Raw genomic sequence first — 22,904 nt, forward strand, 5'->3', positions numbered from 1 at the left:
TTAGAGTCACCAGTTAACCTAACCTGCATGTCTTTGGACTGTGGGGGAAACCGGAGCACCCGGAGGAAACCCACGCGGACACGGGGAGAACATGCAAACTCCGCACAGAAAGGCCCTCGCCAGCCACGGGGCTCAAACCCAGGACCTTCTTGCTGTGAGGCGACAGCGCTAACCACTACACCACCGTGCCGCCCCACCCATAAATTAAGAGAAATAAAACAAAATAGTTAATCATGACAAAAGAAATAGCAGTGTACAAGTGGAACAGGATGGGCCAGTTCATCTTCAGAGCTTTAACCCGTAAACAAATGCTCAACTGATGGAAGATTTACTGCTTGATTATTATTATTATTATTATTATTATTATTATTATTATTATACATTTTAATTGGTATAGAAGCAGATCAAAATATCCACTTCTTTTTTTCTGTGTATCCATCCATCTTTACCCTGATTGTTCGTTTTGAGCTCCCAGCTGTACGTGCTCTTGATCTTTTATGGCATTTTTTGGGCGTCACTACATGCAAATTAGCTGTATGAGCTGTGAAATCAGTGTTTCTGAAACATTCGTAAATTTGTTGGAATATTTTAGTTCCGGTTGGCTTACACAAGTATTTATTTACACGAGCTAAAAAAACATCTGACAAATGAGACTCCGTGTGTGCAAAAGTAAGATTGGAAATGAAATGAGTTTTTGAAATGCAAGTGAGGTGGAACCCTCAGGGGTCCATCCTGGTACCATTGTACCTTTAATACATGCTGTATCTTTCAAATGCAGGCATCTCACTGTGTTTTGACACCAACTGCTTCCCATATTCATTCTCATATTTGTTCTCTCTTTCTCTCTCCGTTTCAGCACCATGGGGCGCGTGGACAGCGCAGCAAGATCGAAGGAACCTCACGCGCACACGTTCACTCCACGGATTCAACCGGTGGCTCAGATGCAGTAAAATCTCAGTGGAAAAAAAAAAAGAAAGAAAGAAAGAAAGAAAGAAAGAAAGAAAGGTTGAGTAGCTGTGATAGTAAAGGAAGGTGAGGATGTGACTGCACATTTTGGATCTGATGATGCAATTCATGAACTGAAGCATCTTTTTTTTCCTTCAGGCATCTCAGGAAAGAGGGTGGAGAGAGAGAGAGAGAGAGAGAGAGAGAGAGAGGGGTGCGGATCGGTGCCGTGGCTCGCGCCTCTTCACTCAGGAGGATGCTGGTGGGCAATGCCCGTGGACAGGGAGGCCGAGATTTGCCAGAAAGCGCTGGAGCTCCTCTCGGATCTCTGCTCTAAAGGGGAGGTGCAGAACGAGAACTGCTTGGATTTCATTTACTATTTCCGGGACCTGGCCAGACCGAGGTACTCTGAATCAGGTGAGATTATTTCTTCTCTCTCTGCACTGGGAGTACAGTAGCTGATGCACACGTGCACGTGATGTGAGAGACTACCTGTAGCGCAAGGCTGCCTGGTGCACAGTGTTCCGGTTCGCTTCAGGTCGCCTCTCATGATAATCACACTCACATCTGATCTACTGAGAATCATAGACTACCCAACCCTACCTGTCCTTGTTGATGAAGTGGAACCTTCAGGGTTCCATCCTGGTACCATTATACCTTGAATACATACTACTCTGCATCTTTGAACTGGAAATGGAAACATAGTGCACCTTTAGAAGATTTTTTTTTTGAAGAAGATGTTTGAAACTGCTCTTTTCATGGTCTCCTTGGTGTTTGATGATCAACCAATTCTCTCCATTACATTGGACCTGTACAATAAATAATGAACCGTACTCCAAATTCAAGATTTTGTTTTTGCAATAATGCGTTTGAAAATACTGTATAAGGAACATCTTTATTCTGATTAATCACTGTCGTAGGTTAGAGCTTCTCAACTCTGAATGAAATCTTATCTGTAGATCAATGTTCTGAGGCTGTAAGATATTTTCTGCATCAATTCATTTAAAAATGAAACAAAACCATCACCTCATACAACGAGGCATTTCGGGAATCAGATTCAGTGGCTGCAAAAGATCTGCAAAATATTTTTTTCTCCAAGTGATTACATCACTCACTCTTTATTAAGACACTTTCTAGGAGATGTTCACGTAACATTCATGGAAGGAGTCTCCAATGTCAGTGGTTTGTAACAGTCAGAGATAATTTTGACCTGATTTTTGTCATGACTAAAATTTCCAGCATCAGGCGTGAACATGAAATGTCAGGAATGATGAACGAGGCTTATAGTGTGACAAAGAACTTTGACGTGGCATCTGGGACACCCCACAACACCCTGACGAAAAGTCTACCACGTCAGAATTTGTCATTTCCTCACCTAGTTTGATAACTCCTATGACGTGCCCCTTGATCGCCATGATTGACAATTTCTTGACCCTCCTCCATGATGACAAGCAAGGATGTGAACAATGATTGGTGGATTTCAAACTTGTAGTGTCACCAGTCTCCCCACCAAGACGCGTCAAAAATTTATAACATCTGACCTGGTGACCATGATGAATCTCAGCCAGCCTGTTCTGATCTCTATTTTCTGTATCTGGTAATAGATCTATATTCAATATCTGGTAATAGATCCCTCAGGATCCTACATAGGGTGGCACTGCGGTGTAGTGGTGCTAACCACTGTCACCTCACAGCAAGAAGGTTCTGGGTTCGAACCTCATGGCCCATGAGGGGCCTTTCTGTGTGGAGTTTGCATGTTCTGGACATGTCAAGACATGCAGTAGGTTAACTGGCTACCATAAATTGTCCGTTGATCAAGCTTGGACAGGGATGGGCTATGTCAAGTTTAAATGCCTGAGACACACCACTGGTGGACTGTTTAAAAAAAAAAGTCTTCAGGTGGTGCCCTTGCTGGCGATGGGAAGAACAAATCCTACATATTGCACGTTTAAAGGAAGTAGATATAAAACCCAAACATTTCTTTGTATGTAAGCCTGGTATGTAGGAAGTGATGAAATCTGGACAGGAATTTAGGTCTGTTGGGAAAACTTTTAGGTTTAGGCTAGGTGTTTGTGAAATGATACTGAAATGAAAACAACAAGGTATGAGTATTAAGCAATTAAACACTTATTTAAAATAAAGTTTTCACTCTGGACCAAATTTAGAGTGATTTTGATGATATTTAGAAAAAAAAAATCCAGTTTTGATTTATTGTGTGTGTGTTGGGGGGAGGTCGGTGGGTGGGTCCTGCAATCCTATAACATTTCTAATCTCTGCTTAATTATCCAAAGAATACTTAAAGAACCCTTGTAGAACCGTTAACGAGGAGTCTTAATTTGAGCATTAAACACTTTATAGACTTTTTCCCCCCTCAGAGGCACACTGTCTGCATTTTTAATAACCAGCAAAATAGATCTATAATAATCCTTATATCAAGGCTAGGTGAAGACTAAAACAATAATTTTCCACCAGCTGAACACTGGGTATAATAAGTGCTGTTTTTTTTTTTTTAAATCACCACTGCTGTGTCGTGACATCGGGCTCAAACATATTTATTTTCATACATATATTTAATTAAACATGGTAGATTTTGAAGCTTGTTTAAAAACCACTTCAGTTACTCAGGTTAGTTGCTTAAATTTTTAATTTGTATGAATATACTGTAGAGCTCTCGTTCTTGACGTTAGAAGAAAAAGTCATGCAGCTCGTCATGTTGCAGCTTTACCTCTGACTGTTAAAGCACTGACACTGGAGACTCCTTCTATAAAATGATAAACATCTTACAGAAAACGTTTCCTGTGAATGAGATGTTACTGCACAAAACATAACATTAGAATATAAATCAATCTCTGATCTGATGGTAGAGAAAATTACATTAATATGTGATTAGCAGCTGCGCTATTATCCGAGCTGCTGTTAAAGAGAATTAATCAACACCTTCTGACCAATCAGAGTCCAGAACTCAGCAGTGCGGTGGTAATAATAGTGCCGGTTCACACCCGTGTGGAATGTGGTGTGGAATGTGAGTAACTGGGAGCTGTTTTCACACTCACACACGCCGCTGTGGTTAACGGCACCTCGACGCGCTGATGGATTAAACCGACACCACAGGTCACATGACCAAGCTGCTGTTTCAGTGGGAGTCAGAAACCCTGACCCAGAAAGTTCCACTTTTTTCTTTCCTTCTTTATTTAATCTTCTTTCTTTCATTCAGCCAATTCTTTCTTTGCTTCTTTCTGCCTTTTATTGATTTTTTTTTTTGCTTGTGTCCTTCTTTTACTCATTTTCTTTATTCATTTGCTTCTTTTTTTGGTTCATTTTCTTGGCATCCTTTCCCTTCCTTTCTGCTTTTGTCTGCATGAATCCATTCTTTCTTTCTTCCATTCTTTGTCTATGCTTTTTTGTTTGCATTTGTTTTTTTTCTTTCTTTCTTTCTTTCTTTCTTTCTTTCTTTCTTTCTTTCTTTCTTTCTTTCTTTCTGTCTATTTTGGTTTGCATGCCCATTTTCTTTCTTTCTTTCTTTGCTTTTTTATTTGATTCATTCTTTTTCTTTCCTTCTTTTTCCTTCCTTCATTCTTTGTTTTTGTTCACGTCAGTATTCTTTCTTCATTTCTCTCTTCTTTATTTCTTTCTCTGCTTTTTTGTTTGCATCTCTGTTTTCTTTCCTTCTTTCTTTTCCCTTCCTTCTGTTTTTGTTTGCATGTCTTCTCTGCTTTTTCTTTGCATCTTTCTTTCCTTATTTTTCCTTCTTTCTTTTTTCATGTCCATTTTCTCAATTTCTTTACTGTTCTCTGCTTTTTCTTTGCATCTTTCTTTCTTTGCTTATTTGCATCTTTCTTTTTTGTTTCCTTCTTTTTCCTTCCCTCTGTTTTTGTTTGCATGTCAGGTTTCTTTCTTTCTTTCTTTCTTTCTTTCTTTCTTTCTTTCTTTCTTTCTTTCTTTCTTTCTGTTTTTGTTTGCATTTATCCATTTTCTTTCTTCCTTTCATTTTTTATTCTTTTTTATTTGCATCTTCATTTTCTTCCTTCCTTCATTTCTTTGCTTCTTTCTGCCTTTTTGTTTGAATCTTTTTGTGCTTTCTTTCTTTCTTTCTTTCTTAAATGCATGCGATACAACTGTACAATTTTGTGGTCATTGGCCTGCTTATTTATTATTTTTTTAATTTGTTTATCATTATTTAATTTTCATCCTTGAATTCACTTGTTTGAATGATTTGATCATTCATGTAGAAACTCATTAATTGTTTGCATTAATCTTCATTTGGCTGAGTAAAGCCCAGTTCCATTTATTCCCTTTTGTGGTGATGTTTCTCCTCAGACACAGCTAGAAGTTTGAATGCATTAAAAGTTCTAAATGTTTTTAAAAAACCACGCAGTGATGTGAGCGTGAGTGTATCTGCTGTAGATTTGTTTTTGTTTTTTTTGGTGTGTGTGTGTGTGTGTGTGTGTGTGTGTGTTGGTCTCGATGGAGGCAGATTCTTCACATACTTTGTCGTGACTTCTCACTCGTCAGTGCTCCCTCGGTGAGAAATGGAAGGATCCGTGTGCACGCTTTAATGTATAGTCTTCAGAAGCTTTCTCTCAGTGGCTTCACATGAACTTCTACACGTTTTCTCGTTACGTCTAAAAGCAGGATGGAGACGAACATTGAGAGTGTGTTTGGTGAAGATGAAGAGAGACTCTGACATGCTTTTTTATTTTCTCATTTGCTCAACCTGAATTACTCAGACCTGCAAAAAGAATAATAAAGCAAAGGACTTGGATGCAGGACAGAGATAAAGCAGGGGGCACATAATTAAACTGGTTTTCCTCAATCTTTAATTAAACATGCCACCATTTCTTTTAAGTTAATGAAGAGAGACATAGCATGGCCCTAATTAATATCCTCTGTTCAATTAAAGCCTTATCAGAACACTGACACTGACATACACACACACACACACACACACACACACACACACAGAGTGATGCTCTACTTATACGAGTTGAATATTAATAGACAGTTGCAGGAGAAAAGGACAGAGATTTTACTTTTGGTTAATTATCAGCTTTGAATAAACCTTCTCCAAATTTGACGAATGGCTAATCAGGATGTGATGATTTACAGTGAGGGAAGGTGATATTAGGCTAAAATATTATATCCATCAGTAACTCAACACTCAAACTATTAGATTTGATGAATAGTAAACTATTGACTCATTGAACAATTATAATTCAATATCACAGTCTCATCACTGGCATTAGGCATATCAAGTGAAAATTCTAATTCAGTCCAAATTGCTTGAAACTGCTCTCACTGAATTCAGAATTGAATGCAGAACAATATGCTTTTTACAGAATTAAAATATGATTATCCGTTCTTGAGATATTACAAATCAAATATTGAAAAAAAAGCTTAATTTTTAGAAAACGGCCATAATATTCTGTCTGAGGGTCACATGGTCCAAAATGGGCCTCATTAACCAATGAGATCAAATGTTTTTTTTTCTTGATAACTTTTTCTTTTAGTTTTCAAGATAATTAGATGGAAATTGGCAGCACATAGATGGTTGTATACTGAATACAAAGTTTGAAAAATGAGTAAAACTAATTATGTAAATCAATATTTAAATTAGTGTTAATTATGCTAATTCAGTAAAACTGTTAAATTGGTACACTAAATTAAAAAATATTATATATATATATATATATATATATATATATATATATATATATATATATATATATATAGTTTTAATCCCCTCTTTGTGCTCTGTAGGCCTTTGTATTTCCCAAAAGTAGAGCCTACTAGTGTTTATGTGAAAGAATATAAATAATTATTTTGATTAATATTCACAGCTTTCAAGGCGAACCTCGAAAAAAACCCTGTCTGATCTGCATCCAATAAACAATTCACATTAACTGAACTGAAATTGACACTCACATTTCTGTCTTCCATTTTTTTAAATATAATTCCAACCACTAAGATCTCAATATTTTTTTCATCAAAACAACTCCAGTTAAATTCTAAAATAGTTATTTATTGATATGAATTAGTTTGATTTGAAAAAAAACAAAAAGCAGGTAAAGCTATGAAAACTCACTTCAAAGTCTCCCATGAATCAGAACATCAAGACTAGCAGAGGGAAAATTTTGCTGAATCCTTCATCAGAAACAGTGAGAGCGAGAGAACATCCCTATAAAAGTTATCTGATTGATATTCACGAGTAATCCAGTGGGAAACCGATCAGAAGAAAGAGAGAGAGAGAGAGAGAGAGAGAGAGAGAGAGAGAGAGAGAGAGCGCTTTCCCGTGACTCAAAAAGAAAATTACCGGCAGTTTCCCGATGTCACGCGAGCAGAGTTTTTACTCTGTTGTACCGACTTCAACCTGCTGTTACTCCTAAAGTACTGAACAGATCTTAACCAGATACATTTCTCTGGAAAGCAGAGATTATAAGCTTTTTAATGATCATATTCACAGTAGAACATGTTCAAGACTTAAGCACTGGCAGATTTGGAAACTTAGATGAGCGTCTGCATGGACAATTTTCACAGCACAGCCAGCGAGCGTCTGATACACCAGTGGCATAAAAAAATTATATAGGGTGCACATCTCTCTCTCTCTCTGCTATATCTGTACTCTGATTGGACAATGTCTGCTCAGTCCATCAACTATTCATTTCTCTCCTCTTCCAGAGACATTTTGGAGGAGGAAAAATCAGGAATGTGTCAAGAACCCACCCTGTTCATGGTTTACTTATTTATTTATTTGTAACAATGTTTATACAGGAGGCGTTCATCACCACTGCGTTTTTCAGAGAGGTCCTGCACATTCATAATCATATCCATCTAACAAAGTGAAATATTTCTAAAATAATATAAAATACTAGTCTCTATAATAATATAAAATGGGTCCGTCTCAGAAACTGGTCTCTCATTTGGGACATTATGGTCAAAAAATAAATTTTCTAATTTTACTTTTTTTTTTGCATTTACCTAACACTCAATGTTTCTTTTGTCATGTTTAATAAGAATAAAGATAGTATCTTGCTTTATCTGGCCTCAACTGTGGAATTTTTTTTTATTCCAATTCAAATGCTTTTGTAAAATTGATTTCCATATAAAATAACTCCATCATGAAGAATTAAAGCCCCTCCTTCACAGATGAGTGAAAATATTGAATAAATTTCCTCTTTTTGATTGCTTGGGTTAAAAATGCCAAGTTATGATGACTGAATTGATTATTCACTTAAATATGAATAATATGATACATTTTGGGTATTTGATATGGCGAAATAGGACACAATGGAAAAATCAAGAACACACCAGAAAGATGAGAATAACGGCGGTGGTAAAAGAACAGCGACTGTACCGGCTGAAGGTCGCGCGGGTCTCTGCTGCGGCGCGCGAGCAACGGGACATCACTACCGCACCGGATGGAGCAGGGGCGGGGCAAAATGACTGGCTGTAGATTCTATCAAAAGTTCGATCTAAATTGACCATGGTTGCAAAATATTGGCCAAAAATATGCAAACACTACGAAATATGAAAGTAAGATGAAAAAGAAACATTCTATTGCCTTATACTGCAAGACTAAAACAAAATAAAACTGTCAAAACTCACCTTTTCAGCGATAACGTCCGAACAGATCACCCGCGTAACAGAAAGACCGCAAATGGAAGCACGATCAACTTCTAACTGTTGGAGTGGAAAATTCCATTCTACACATGCAAATTGTTAATGCGTGTCCTTCCCCGCACACAAATAACACGCTACGGTAAAAAATAGACCACAACTCATTTTATAGCTCAGAAATTCATACAAGACCAGCTACCATCGGAACATATTCTGTAAGAAACATATTCTATACCGAACTTTCAGCTTTCGCTTTAAAAAACAAAATCGCAGATTTATAACTAAATGTTTATATGGCGTAGTGATTTTAAGTTACTACTTTTGGTGAGGTCGTGACCTCGACCCTGAGGCTTTCCGTTTAGATCAAAACACACGATCGTATTGGTTTTGGGTTTGCGGGAAATGGAGTTACGACGGTGATCAAATATTTTGCATGATGTTTTATTATGGTTATGATTATTCTGTGAGCGCACCAATCCTTAGGTGTATAAAGTTACAACTTAAAATACAATTAGTGATAACTGTAGATTTTTCAGTGGACTACAACCTTTTTAAGGGAATGTGATGCAGTCAACCATTTATCATGTCCCAGATCAAGCCGCCATTTTTCCACAAATTTGCAGAATTTTTGTCAAATTCTGAATATTCACATCAAAGATTTAGTTTTATCTGTATTATTTCTTTCATCATTTTATTTCAAATTAAAACCAACATCACCATTCAAAACCGTATAGTTTATTGACTGTGAGTATATTTAGTGGGGTCCCCCCACAGCACCCAGTTTCCGAGACAGACCCATATATATATATATATATATATATATATATATATATATATATATATATATATATATATATACACAGTACACACACACACACACACACACACACACACACACACACACACAGTGGGGAAAATAATTATTTGATCCCCTGCTGATTTTGTACATTTGCCCGGTTACAAAGAAATGAGCGGTCTATAATTTTTATGGCACTTTTATTTTAACAAATAGACAGAATATCAACAAAAAAGTCCAGGAAAAAAAAACACATATAAAGGTTATAAATTCATTTGTATTTGATCGAGTGAAATAAGTATTTGGTCCCTAAGCAAAACATGACTTAGTACTTGGTGGAGAAACCCTTGTTGGCAAGCACAGAATTTGGACGTTTCTTGTTGGTCACCAGGTTTGCACACATCTCAGGAGGGATTTTGGTCCACTCCTCTTTACAGATCCTCTCCAAATTCTGAAGGTTTCAAGGCTGTCACTTGGCAACACGAAGTTTCAGCTCCCTCCACAAATTTCTATAGGATTAAGGTCTGCAGACTGGCTAGGCTACTCCATGACTTTAATGTGCTTTTTCTTGAACCACTCCTTTGTTGCCTTGGTCGTATGTTTTGGGTCACTGTCATGCTGGAAGCCCCATCCACGACCCATCTTCAGTGCTCTGACTGAGGGAAGGAGGTTCTCTTCCAAGATCTTACGGTACATGGCTCCTTAATGCAGTGAAGTTGTCCTGTACCCTTAGCAGAGAAACAGCCCCAAAGCATAATATTTCCACCTCCGGGCTTGATGCTGGGGATGGTGTTCTTGGGATTGTATTCAGCATTTCTCTCCCTCCAAACATGACGAGTTGAGTTGATGCCAAAGAGTTCAATTTTGGTCACATCACCTTCTCCCAAGCCTTCTCTGAATCATTTAGGTGCTCACTGGCAAAATTCAGACAGGCCTGTACATGTGCCTTCTTGAGCAGAGGGACCTTGCGGGCACTGCAGAATTTCAATCCATTATGGCAGGGGTCTTCAATCCTATCCACAAAGGGCCGGTGTAGCTGCAGGCTTTCATTACAGCCAAATTGGAGGCTCACTTGATTGTTGACTGGAGACGAAGGTGAAATGATTAAACAAGTGAAATCAGGTGTAGCTCCTGCTTGGTTGGAATGAAAGCCTGCAGCCACACTGGCCCTTTGTGGATAGGATTGAAGACCCCTGCATTATGGTGTAGTTTGTTACCAATGCTTTTCTTGGTGAATATGGTCTCAGCTGCCTTAAGATCATAAGCTCCTCCCATGTAGTTCTGGGGTGATCCCTCACCCTTCTCATGATCATCCTTACCCCACGAGGCGAGATCTTGCATGGAGCTCCAGGTCGAGGGTGATTGATGGTCATTTTGTATTTCTTCCATTTTCTAATAATTGCACTAACAGTTGTCTCCTTCTCACCAAGGTTCTTGCTGATGGTCTTGTAGGCCATTCCGGCCTTGTGCAGGTCTACAATCTTGTCCTTGGTGTCCTTTGAAAGTTCTTTGGTCTTGCCCATGGTGGTGGAGAGGTTGAAAGAGGTTGATTCTGTTGACAGGTGTCTTTTATAACCATAATAAGTAGAAATTAGAAGTACTTTCTTAAAGTGACAGACTAATCTGTGTGCCTCATGGGCACATACAGTAACCAGTCAGTGGGAACCAGAATTCTTGCTGGTTTGTATGGGATCAAATACTTATTTAATTCGATCAAATGCAAATTAATTTATAACCGTTATATAATTTTTTTCTGGACTTTTTTGTTGATATTCTGTCTCTATCTGCTAAAATAAAAGTAACATAAAAATTATAGACCGCTCATTTCTTTGTAACCAGGCAAACATACAAAATCAGCAGGGGATCAAATAATTATTTTCCCCAGTGTATATATATATATATATATATATATATATATATATATATATAATATATATATATGAATAAATTATTCCAGTCAGCGGCTGCATGAAATATAAAATGGTGTTTGCCACAGTTAGTATGCACAAGTGTAAATCCTGACAGCAGTGTGTATCATAATTATGTATCCGACAATTCTTTGTAAAATTAAAATCAAAATCTATTATATTGTTAAGGCATTTATATACAGCTGTACAGCAATGGCAGCGGATAGCTAGAGGCTCCCATTTTAACTGATTAAGAGCTTGAGTGGCAGAAAAGTACTTAGTTTGGTCTAAAATAGATCTTGCAGCATTATTTTGAAAGAGTTGAAGATATTTTATGCGTACTTCATTATTTTTTATCACCCCATATTAAATCGGCGTAATCAAAAAGTGTTAATGTTCATTATGCCTGCAACTGTCTTCTCAATTACTGAAGATGATGTGGTACAGCTGTGTGTGTGTGTGTGTGTGTGTGTGTGTGTGTGTGTGTGTGTGTGTGAGTGAGTGAGTGAGAGAGAAATATCAGCAAAAATGGAGATCTAAATTAATCTGTAATCATCTGACACGGCAGTCCCTGATAGGCTGCATGAATCTACACTCTGGGCTAGAAAGAAATCAGCCTCACTTCAACATAGAATTCTATGTGTGTTTCTCCTCATTACTGCTGTTGCTATGCTCGGCATAATTATAATCATTCAAGTCCATTAAGGGGGTTTATTTTGATCACCAATTCCCAAAATGCTTTCTGTCCATCACTGTAGATGTCTCGGTGAGCCTGCTGTCGTTGGTGGTGACGGCCTGTGGACTGGCCTTGTTTGGCGTCTCACTCTTTGTCTCCTGGAAGCTATGCTGGATCCCATGGCGCGAGCGAGGACTCTCTCCTGGAACCAAAGAGGGCCAAACAGAGCACCCTCTTCCCCCTCCTCCACCACTTCAACCACAGCCCATTTACACAGAAGTGGACGCCACTCTCGACCGCCGGAACCAACCACGAGGCTCAGTGGTTAAGGAGACAACTGTGCCTCCGACGCCAGTCTCACCGCCAGCCCCTGCGTCTCCTCCACCCGTCCCGGTGCCTGAAACAGCTCTGAAAATCAGCCACACTTCACCTGATATTGCCATGGAGGCAGAGTCCAAGGGTGGGGAGGATGGCATCTATGGCAGTGGTCGTATACAGAGGCAGATCACGGATCCATCCTCAACTTGTGTTCGGTCAGTCAAGTTCATTATAGCATAGTAAAATAATAATACTCTTGAACAAAATGGGTTCTTCAAGGTTTCTTTACGTGCTTAGTGCCTCAGATTTTGCTAAAATGTTCTGCTTGGAAGACTTAGTGAAGGAGAAACCAGGTAGGGTAGGGTACCACATAAATCCTTTTACTCTAGCTAAAGGAGTTCTACATGGAACCCTTTCTGGCTAGGAAACACAACATAAGGGATAAATGTACAGTGAGCCAGTCATTATTGTGAAAAATCCCAGTAGGGTGATGCAGGACCCCGATACAAAGTAGAGGGGTCTTGAATGTCCCTGAAGGGGTTAATTTTGCGATAATTACCAGCTTACTGTACACTACCCTGCTTATTACACAGCTATTTATGAAAGAAAATCAATAACTTGACACAATATTGATTTAAAAATTATTTTTTTTGCTTCCACTAATGACATGGTCCATAGCAGCAGTCTTTTATACAGAAATAACAGACTGTAGAATGCAGATAATTGACCAGTCTGAATTAAGATGAGTTGGCCTAGTGGTTAATGTGTCTGCCTCTCGGTCGGGAGATCGCGAGTTCTACTCATGATCGGGTCATACCAAAGACCATCATAAAAATAGCACCTACTGCCATCTGGCAAGGTACGCTGCAATACAGATGTGAGTGGGGAGTCAAACTCTTGCGGTTACCAGAGGACTAGCCCCCCACTGTAACCCTAGCTATGTAATAGCTATAGAAATGGAGATTGGCACCGCCCTATGCGCCACATGGCGTGGGAAGGACTTTGATTGATTGATTGATCCCCATGAGGGGAAATCCAGGTGTTGCAGCAGCTCAAGTACAGAGTAAAATATAGATAACTGTAGGTCAAGTAAAAAAAAAAATAGAATAAAGACATGTAATAGAAAATATAATAGAACATAATAAAAATAATATAGAATATTAGTCAACTATACCGTGAACTAAGAGGCTCTGGTTGCATCCCTCAGAAATTAGTACTATGTCAGTCACCAAAGAGAATTCATAATTGTTTTATGATATTTTATTTATATGCCTCATCAAAAAATTCCAAACTAAAAAAAAAAAAAAAGATTTTATGCCGAGATTCACTCACTGGAGGCAGCCATATTTGTTGTTAATGTCAGAGCGACCTTTGACCTGTGCATGTGCAATGTACCATGCTATCATCTGACTCGCTAGACATGATCATGATCATACATAGATCTACACACCCAAAAATGCTCACAGAGCCACAGCTGTGACTCAAGTTGGCTGTATAGATTGACATTGTGATGTCAGTTCATAGTATATCCAGGATACACCATGACTGACTCGCACCATATCCTTTTTTTTCATTAAGCAATGTATCTCGTGACATTAATAGTAGAACTATTTTGTGTCACATGAGCCATCCTTGACCAATCCCTGCATGGGATTTTTTTGATGAAGGATATAAAATAAAATATTGAATATAATAAAATAGAATAGAAGCCCTGTGATAACCTGGCCACTTGTCCAGGGTGTACCCCGCCTTTCACCCGTAGTCAGCTGGGATAGGCTCCAGCTTGCCTGCAACCCTGTAGAACAGGATAAAGCGGCTACAGATAATGGATGGATGGATGGATGGATAGAATAGAATAAAGGCAGAGCTAAATGAGGACAGTTGCTCGCAAAAGACAGCAACAAACAACAAGAATTGGTGACAAAAGTTGTCATAAAGAAATTGCATTTATCAAACAAGATATCAATAAAAGTAATAATAGAATACAATTAATAGTTCTAGTTTTCTAAAACGGTTCCACTAGAAACCATGTGTGTAATTGACATCCTGTATCCCATAGTATTCAACATTGATGAATTATGGTTCAGCACAAACTGAAGAACCCTTTTGGCTTCACGATGGGACTGTTTTGGTCTACATTCTTAGAAAGAAAAAAAAATCTGTAACCATACCTAGAGAGAGGGCTCCAAGCTAAACCCTTTTGGGAAGCTAAAAACCCTTGAAGAACTCTTTTTTTTCTTAGAATTGTTAAAAAAAAGGATTATATCAGGCAATGATTCTCAAATGGTTCTCGAAGCCCCGCTCCCAAGTTTGAGACCCCTTTGAATTACATTCCACAGAACCCTTTCAATCACAATCCAACTATTCAAATTTTAGGTTTAATATAACTGTATGTAAAATTATGTAAATGTGTACAACAATATTTGGGTTATTTATTGCAGCTGTAAAAAGCTTTCATTTCTGAACTTTACGGATACAGACCCGTCAAGTCCAATTTGAAATAATTTGTACACAGACTTGATTTTGAGATCTGGTCTTGGATTACTTACTCAACTTAGGGGCTCCCGTGTCGTCCGACACATGAGGCAGTTAGGTTGGCCCAGCAGGCTCGGTCAGCTGCCATCCTCCTTACATCCTTCCAACTCATGTTGGCTGCTTGGAGATCCCTCTCAATCGTCTGTCTATAGTTCATCCTAGGGCGACCTCTGCGTCTCTTCCCCTGTGGATTCCACTGCAGGACTTGGTTTGCCAGTCTGTCTGGCATGAGCCTTGTAGCATGGCCTAGCCAGCTCAGACACTGGATTAAACCCATTCAATTCAAGTGACTGGTCAAATTGGAAAATAAGCCAATAATACAACATCATAACTTCAATAATAATGGATTGTGATTTCCATCACTAAAACAAACAAATGAATAACCATGGAGCCCACTTTAAGAACCACACATATACAGTAACAGGACATCAATAAATATCAACTTGTGGAAGATTGTATATCCTTCTTTTTTAACTATAGTGCTGAGGTTTAATCTTTCTTCTATGTTTCTAGGCAAAGCTCCATTCGGCGCCACATGAACCAGTCCAACCCTGACTTCATGGTAGCACAGTTCCAGAGGCAAGACTCACTGACGGGGATGAGTCTCGGCCGACTCAAACCAGAGCTGTACAAGCAGCGCTCATTAGACAGTGAGGAGAACCGCGGTGGTCGAGGGGGGACCTGTGGACGTCTCCATTTTATCCTGAAATACGACTGCGATCTGGAGCAGCTCATAGTCAAGATCCACCGTGCCCAAGATCTTCCTGCCAAGGACTTTTCTGGGACCTCAGATCCCTACGTTAAGATCTACCTTCTTCCTGACCGCAAGACCAAACACCAGACCAAGGTGCATCGAAAGACATTGAACCCTGTTTTCGATGAGGTCTTCCTCTTCCCTGTGGCATATGCTGAACTTCCCACGCGAAAGCTCCACTTCACGGTTTATGATTTTGACCGCTTTTCGCGGCACGACATCATCGGACAGGTGGTAGTGGACAACTTCTTGGATCTGGTGGATTTTCCACGGGAGACCAAGTTGTGCAGGGATATTCAGTATGTCTCCTCAGTAAGTAGTCATCTACATACAAAAAACAAACAAACAACAACAACAACAAAAAACACCACTATTAATACTCTCAGTGAAAGGGTTGAGTGAATGAACAAAACTGCAAATTACTGTTCTCAAGTTTGGCAGAAGCAGGTTAGTTAGTTTTGGCCAGGCTCCTGCCCAAATCACATCAGTTTTTCTTTGGCTAATCAAACACAAGCCGTAGGTGCTAAAGAAGGCAATTGGACTTGCTTGAAATTCTTCAAGACATTTCACCTATCATCTGAAAGGCTTCTTCAGTTCTGTCTGATGAGTGGGGAGTTCCAGGTATTTATCCTCTAGTGGACCAAAAGCAACTCTAAAGAGAGTCATTGAGGTCACATGGGTCGTTGACCCTCTCAGTCATCCTGTAGATGTTAGGGTCACTGGAGGCTGGGCGTGAATGGTGTTAGCAGCCTAGAGAGTCATAAGGGTAATCTGTGGATCTCATCAGACAGAACTGAAGAAGCCTTTTGGATGAGAGGTGAAACATCTTCAAGAATTTCAAGCAAGTCTAGTTGCCTTCTTTAGCTCCTATGATTTACTATGACCTGGACAACGAAGAACATTCACAGACAAAGATATGCCACCACTTTGTTTCACTCTTGCTGGAGCAGTTGGGGATTAGGTGCCTTGCTCAAGGGCACTTCAGCCAGAACTGATGGTCCAGAGAATCGAACCAGCAACCTTTTGTTCCCAAAGCTGCTTCTAGGCCATGACTTACCAAATCTTTCTGGACTGGCAGAAGCTGTGATTTGCAGCATCTTCAAAAATTCCATTATAGCTTTCTGGGATAAACACAGCATCCTGCAAATTCAGATCTACAGTAGGTGCACACAAGTCGAGCATGGTCTCTCAAAGGTTCTTGGCTTCCTGAATAGGAGTATACTTGGTAAGCTTTCTAAATAGTAAATATTCTACAGTTACAACAGAGGTTGGAGGACAACTTCTTCAGGAAGCGAGTTGAAACTCTCTTTTTTTACTGTAGGTAAGTATTAGATGCCTACTCCAGCCTGGCATGGTTTCTCAAAGGTTCTTTGTTTTCTAAAGAAGTGTTACTTGGTAAACTGCCTAAATCATAAATACCCTAGAGTTCCCACAGATACAGTGGTGCTTGAAAGTTTGTGAACCCTTTAGAATTTTCTATATTTCTGCATAAATATGACCTAAAACAACATCAGATTTTCAGACAAGTCCTAAAAGTAGATAAAGAGAACTCAGTTAAACAAATGGGACAAAAATATTATACTTGGTCATTTATCTATTGAGAATAATGATCCAGTATTACATATCTGTGAGTGGCAAAAGTATGTGAACCTTTGCTTTCTGTATCTGGTGTGACCCCCTTGTGCAGCAATAACTGCAACTAAATGTTTCCGGTAACTGTTGATCAGTCCTGCACACCAGCTTGGAGGAATTTTAGCCCATTCCTCCGTACAGAACAGCTTCAACTCTGGGATGTTGGTGGGTTTCCTCACATGAGCTGCTCGCTTCAGGTCCTTCCACAACATTTCGATTGGATTAAGGTCAGGACTTTGACTTGGCCATTCCAAAACATTAACTTTATTCTTCTTTAACCATTCTTTGGTAGAACGACTTGTGTGCTTAGGGTCGTTGTCTTGCTGCATGACCCACCTTCTCTTGAGATTCAGTTCATGGACAGATGTCCTGACATTTTCCTTTAGAATTCGCTGGTATAATTCAGAATTCATTGTTCCATCAATGATGGCAAGCCGTCCTGGCCCAGATGCAGCAAAACAGGCCCAAACCATGATACTACCACCACCATGTTTCACTGATGGGATAAGGTTCGTATGCTGAAATGTAGTGTTTTCCTTTCTCCAAACATAATGCTTCTCATTTAAACCAAAAAGTCTATTTTGGTCTCATCTGTCCACAAAATATTTTTCCAATAGCCTACTGGCTTGTCCACATGATCTTTAGCAAACTGCAGATGAGCAGCAATGTTCTTTTTGGAGAGCAGTGGCTTTCTCCTTGCAACCCTGCCATGCACACCATTGTTCAGTGTTCTCCTGATGGTGGATTCATGAACATTAACATTAGCCAATGTGAGAGAGGCCTTCAGTTGCTTAGAAGTTACCCTGGGGTCCTTTGTGACCTCGCTGACTATTACACACCTTGTTCTTGGAGTGATCTTTGTTGGTCGACCACTCCTGGGGAGGGTAACAATGGTCTTGAATTTCCTCCATTTGTACACAATCTGTCTGACTGTGGATTGGTGGAGTCCAAACTCTTTATAGATGGTTTTGTAACCTTTTCCAGCCTGATGAGCATCAACAACGCTTTTACTGAGGTCCTCAGAAATCTACTTTGTTCGTGCTATGATACACTTCCACAAACATGTGTTGTGAAGATCAGACTTTGATAGATCCCTGTTCTTTAAATAAAACAGGATGCCCACTCACACCTGGTTGTCATCTCACTGATTGAAAACACCTGACTCTAATTTCACATTCAAATTAACTGCTAATCCTAGAGGTTCACATACTTTTGCCACTCACAAATATGTAATATTGGATCATTTTCCTCAATAAATAAATGACCAAGTATAATATTTTTGTCTCATTTGTTTAACTGGGTTCTCTTTATCTACTTTTAGGACTTGTGTGGAAATCTGATGATGTTTTAGGTCATATTTATGCAGAAATATAGAAAATTATAAAGGGTTCACAAACTTTCAAGCACCACTGTAGACCACTAGTTCAGCCTGCTAGTTGGAACCATTTCCCCCCCTAATAAATGAGTATAGGGTAAATATTTGATACTTACAGCCTGGCATGGTTCCTGAAGGGTTCTTTGGTTTGTTAGGGGTTCTTGGTTTTCTAAAAAGGTTCTGCTTGGTAAACTGCCTTCATTGTAAATGAAGACATATGCAGCCTGACATGACATGGTTCCTCAAGGGTTCTTTGTTTTCTAAAGGACCTTTACTTGGTAAACTGACTAAAATTTTAAATACCCAAGAGTTCCCACAGATAGACAACTAGTTTAGCCTGCTGGTTGGAACCATTTTTCCCCAATAACCTTGTGTAGGGTAAATACTTGATACATAAAGCCTGGCATAGTTCCTCAAGGGTTCTTTGGCTTGTTTAGGATTTTTGGGTTCATACTGTAAATGGGGTTCTCCATGGTAAACAATCTTAATGATGGTGTAGTGGTTAGCACTGTTGCCTCACAGCTGATGGGAGCCTTTCCCTGTGGAATTTGCATGTTCTCCCTGTGTCTGCATGGGTTTCCTCTGGGTGCTCTGGTTTTCTCCCACAGTCCAAAGACATGTGGATTAGGTCGACTGGCTACTCTAAATTGCCCATAGGTGTGTATGTGTACCCACCACCAGATGAGGTTTTGAGTCCCTCTGGTGTGCTATAATCACCCAAAAGAATTCAAGGAATTCTGTGCTTCAGAACTGAGATAGAAATTCTCCCAAATGTTTTTTATTGCTTCATTTTTTTCTCCTTCTCATCCAGAACATATAAATGTGTAAAGGATTTCAAGCATGGTTAATGCTGCAATTGTCCACACACCATATGTGTTCTCGCTTGTGAATTCCGTTTGTTCAAAATGGCTTTGTTCAAAATGTCAGGGAAGCTTTTTGATCATTAGTTTTAACTGGAAAGAATTTTTCTAGACATAGTAGTATGGCTTTTGTGCCAAGCGGCACGGTGGTGTAGAGGTTAGCGCTGTTGCCTCACAGCAAGAAGGCTCTAGGTTCAAGCCCAGTGGCTGATGGGGGCCTTTCTATGTGGAGTTTGCATGTTCTCCCTGTGTCTGTGTGGGTTTCCTCCAGGTGCTCCAGTTTCCCCCACAGTCCAAAGACATGCAGGTTAGGATAATGGCTCTAAATTGACCGTAGGTGTGAATGGTTGCTTGTCTCTGTGTGTCAGCCTTGCGATGATCTGGCGACTTGTCCAGGATGTACCCCGCCTCTCACCCATAGTCAGCTGGGATAGGCTCCAGCTCACCCGCGAACCTGCACAGGATAAGCGGTTACAGATAATGGATGGATGGATGGATGGGCTTTTGAATAGAGACATAGGCTTGTTGGTGGTCTTTATTATTGTGTTACATTCTTTTAGTCAGTTTAACCATTTCATACTCCATTATAATATAAGCATTGTCAAATGTTGACAGACTAACTTTACTTATATCCATTTGCCCTATTATGCATATAGGCCAGTTTATATTATTATATTTTTCCGACAATGTATTCCATCTGATCATCACCTATAACCATGTCTCTCTCTCTCTCTCTCTCTCTCTCTCTCTCACACACACACACTCTTTTGTTCACTATCTCTTCCACCTCCTCCTCCCACTCAATCCTCCTCCGCCCTCCTCCATAGAACAAATCTCTATTTTTTTAATCCCATTTTCTCGTTCTTGGAGCTTTTATGTGCTTCGCTTCATCAGTCTTTCACCCATCCATTATGGCTTTCTCGCTCTCGTTTTGCTCTTCGTTCTCGTAGGTGTTCTCCATCTTCCCAGCTGAATGGCTTAGTTTCCTGCTAAGGTATAAGCATTTCTGTGAGTTAGATAAGAGTCGGAGTGGGGACATTTCTGCCATCATGGAATAAGACTGATTTTTGCTTACTGTACATCTTTAGAGCTTCATTTAGTTTTCCACCAAAGTGGGTTCCATGGGTAAGGCCACCATTTTTACAGGGTGCATAAATCAAATTATAGATGGTTACTGCAAGATTTAGGAAAACAACTGTGAATGTACTGAGAAGGATTTTTTTTTTTTAACAGGAGTAAAAAGTCTTAAGATGGGCTGGGAATAGGTGAAATTGATCACCTGCCAGCTTCAATTTTGGTTTTCCCCAGGCAGTTTGCAAAGCAATTTCAGCACAGATGAAAAGAAGTCTCAGAAAAGTAAAACCCAAATTCAAACACACACACACACACACACTAAGGATGCTCTTGTTGCTTGGTATTTATATTCTCTATGATGTTTACTGTAATGGGAGGTACAAATGACCGCCTTTAATCAAACGATATAGATCAACCTGGGATTAAAACATAGCATGCTCTTTCACATCAGGTTGCATATCATAGTGCATACAGCCAATCCACCAAGACCCAAGTGAAAATCCATGTGGGTGTTGATGCAGCTCCTGTCTCGACGTCTCGAAGAGGAAATAAATAACCTCATTCTGTTGAGCCCTGTCCTTAGTTCACAGTGTGGGATGTTCAAGTTTAACTTCAACTTTTGTATCATTAATAAATGAATGAATGAATGAATGAATGAATGCCAAAACCTGCAATAAATCTCAGGTTTAATTGGCTATAATTATGAGAATGGTGCTGGTGATGATGATTTAGTGTGCAGTTAGCATTCCTGATTTCTCCTGATGATGATGATGATGACGACCTTTATCTAATTAGCACCCAGAAAGCATTATTCATCACTGACTCAATTAAACAGCACCAGTTGCCACCTAATGACAGCATGACAAATCGATTCTGCACATCATTTGATATAACAGGAGCTGTTACCAGGATAGAAAAATTGTTTCAGCAAAAGTGAAAGAGGAACAGCCAGTTCCATCTTTGCCAAAAAAAAAAAAAACATTTACATACATCCTAGTGGAAAACTGGAACCAGGAATGGAAAATACTTGAATAACTTGATTTATTACTATTGTACTCATCAACTTTTACTTTTCAAAAGTTTTGAAAATCTAAAGATGATGCATATTAATCTAACAGACCCAGTTTAACATCCAATCATTTCATCATTGTAAAAAGAAGCCTCATGAATCATACCAGTGTTCATTATGCTACACAGTTAGCTATAGAATTAATTCTAAATATCCATATAAAGTACGGTGTCTGCTTTACCTTCTTTGTCAAGGTCATCTCACCTTATCTCATTATCTCTAGCCACTTTATCCTGTTCTACAGGGTCGCAGGCGAGCTGGAGCCTATCCCAGCTGACTACGGGCGAAAGGTGGGGTACACCCTGGACAAGTCGCCAGGTCATCACAGGGCTGACACAGACAACCATTCACACTCACATTCACACCTACGGTCAATTTAGAGTCACCAGTTAACCTAACCTGCATGTCTTTGGACTGTGGGGGAAACCGGAGCACCCAGAGGAAACCCACGCGGACACGGGGAGAACATGCAAACTCCGCACAGAAAGGCCCTCGCCGGCCACGGGGCTCGAACCCGGACCTTCTTGTTGTGAGGCGACAGTGCTAACCACTACACCACCGTGCCGCCCCGTGCCACCCTTTACTAATACTAAATACTGGAAACTTGAATGATGTTTCCAAGGGGAAAAAAAAAAAAAATTGCATAGCTGCTTTAAAGTGCCATTCCACCATTGGATGTATTCTTTGGCATAAAATACAATATATTTTGACAACATATATAAATGGTATCACTGGATAGAGAAATCTTTTAGCTTCAAAATGATATCACATCACACACACATCACATTATCTCTAGCCACTTTATCCTTCTACAGGGTCGCAGGCAAGCTGGAGCCTATCCCAGCTGACTACAGGCGAAAGGCGGGGTACACCCTGGACAAGTCGCCAGGTCATCACAGGGCTGACACATAGACACAGACAACCATTCACACCCACATTCACACCTACGCTCAATTTAGAGTCACCAGTTAACCTAACCTGCATGTCTTTGGACTGTGGGGGAAACCGGAGCACCCGGAGAAAACCCACGCGGACACGGGGAGAACATGCAAACTCCACACAGAAAGGCCCTCGCCGGCCCCGGGGCTCGAACCCAGGACCTTCTTGCTGTGAGGCGACAGTGCTAACCACTACACCACCGTGCCGCCTTCAAAATGATATATCAAACATAATTTTTTGACAACGACAAGTATATTAATTTTGCGACCAAAGTCGCCTACCCTTTTAATTTCCGCACGTGATGTCATCGGCAGGTTCCCCTTCTTGTGTACCACGTGACGTGTGACGTGGCACATATTATCAGCAATGGCGGATAGAACGCGATAAAAATAATACCAATAAATCTAGCT

At 39.8% G+C, this 22,904-nt stretch overlaps 1 protein-coding gene across 1 annotated transcript in view; it reads left to right on the top strand.

The window, feature by feature from the left end:
* The first annotated feature begins 1,214 nt into the window (after window positions 1-1,214).
* syt9a (synaptotagmin IXa) overlaps window positions 1,215-22,904 on the top strand; it is a 49,182-nt gene continuing 27,492 nt past the window's right edge. Inside the window, exons 1-4 of the mRNA XM_060922818.1 lie at window positions 1,215-1,362; window positions 12,021-12,217; window positions 12,269-12,471; window positions 15,305-15,857. Of these exons, the coding sequence (XP_060778801.1) occupies window positions 1,215-1,362; window positions 12,021-12,217; window positions 12,269-12,471; window positions 15,305-15,857 (1,101 nt within the window). The remainder of the gene's footprint in view (window positions 1,363-12,020; window positions 12,218-12,268; window positions 12,472-15,304; window positions 15,858-22,904) is intronic.

The sequence above is a fragment of the Neoarius graeffei genome, chromosome 6, assembly GCF_027579695.1.
Source record: "Neoarius graeffei isolate fNeoGra1 chromosome 6, fNeoGra1.pri, whole genome shotgun sequence".
Classification (NCBI taxonomy): Eukaryota; Metazoa; Chordata; class Actinopteri; order Siluriformes; family Ariidae; genus Neoarius; species Neoarius graeffei.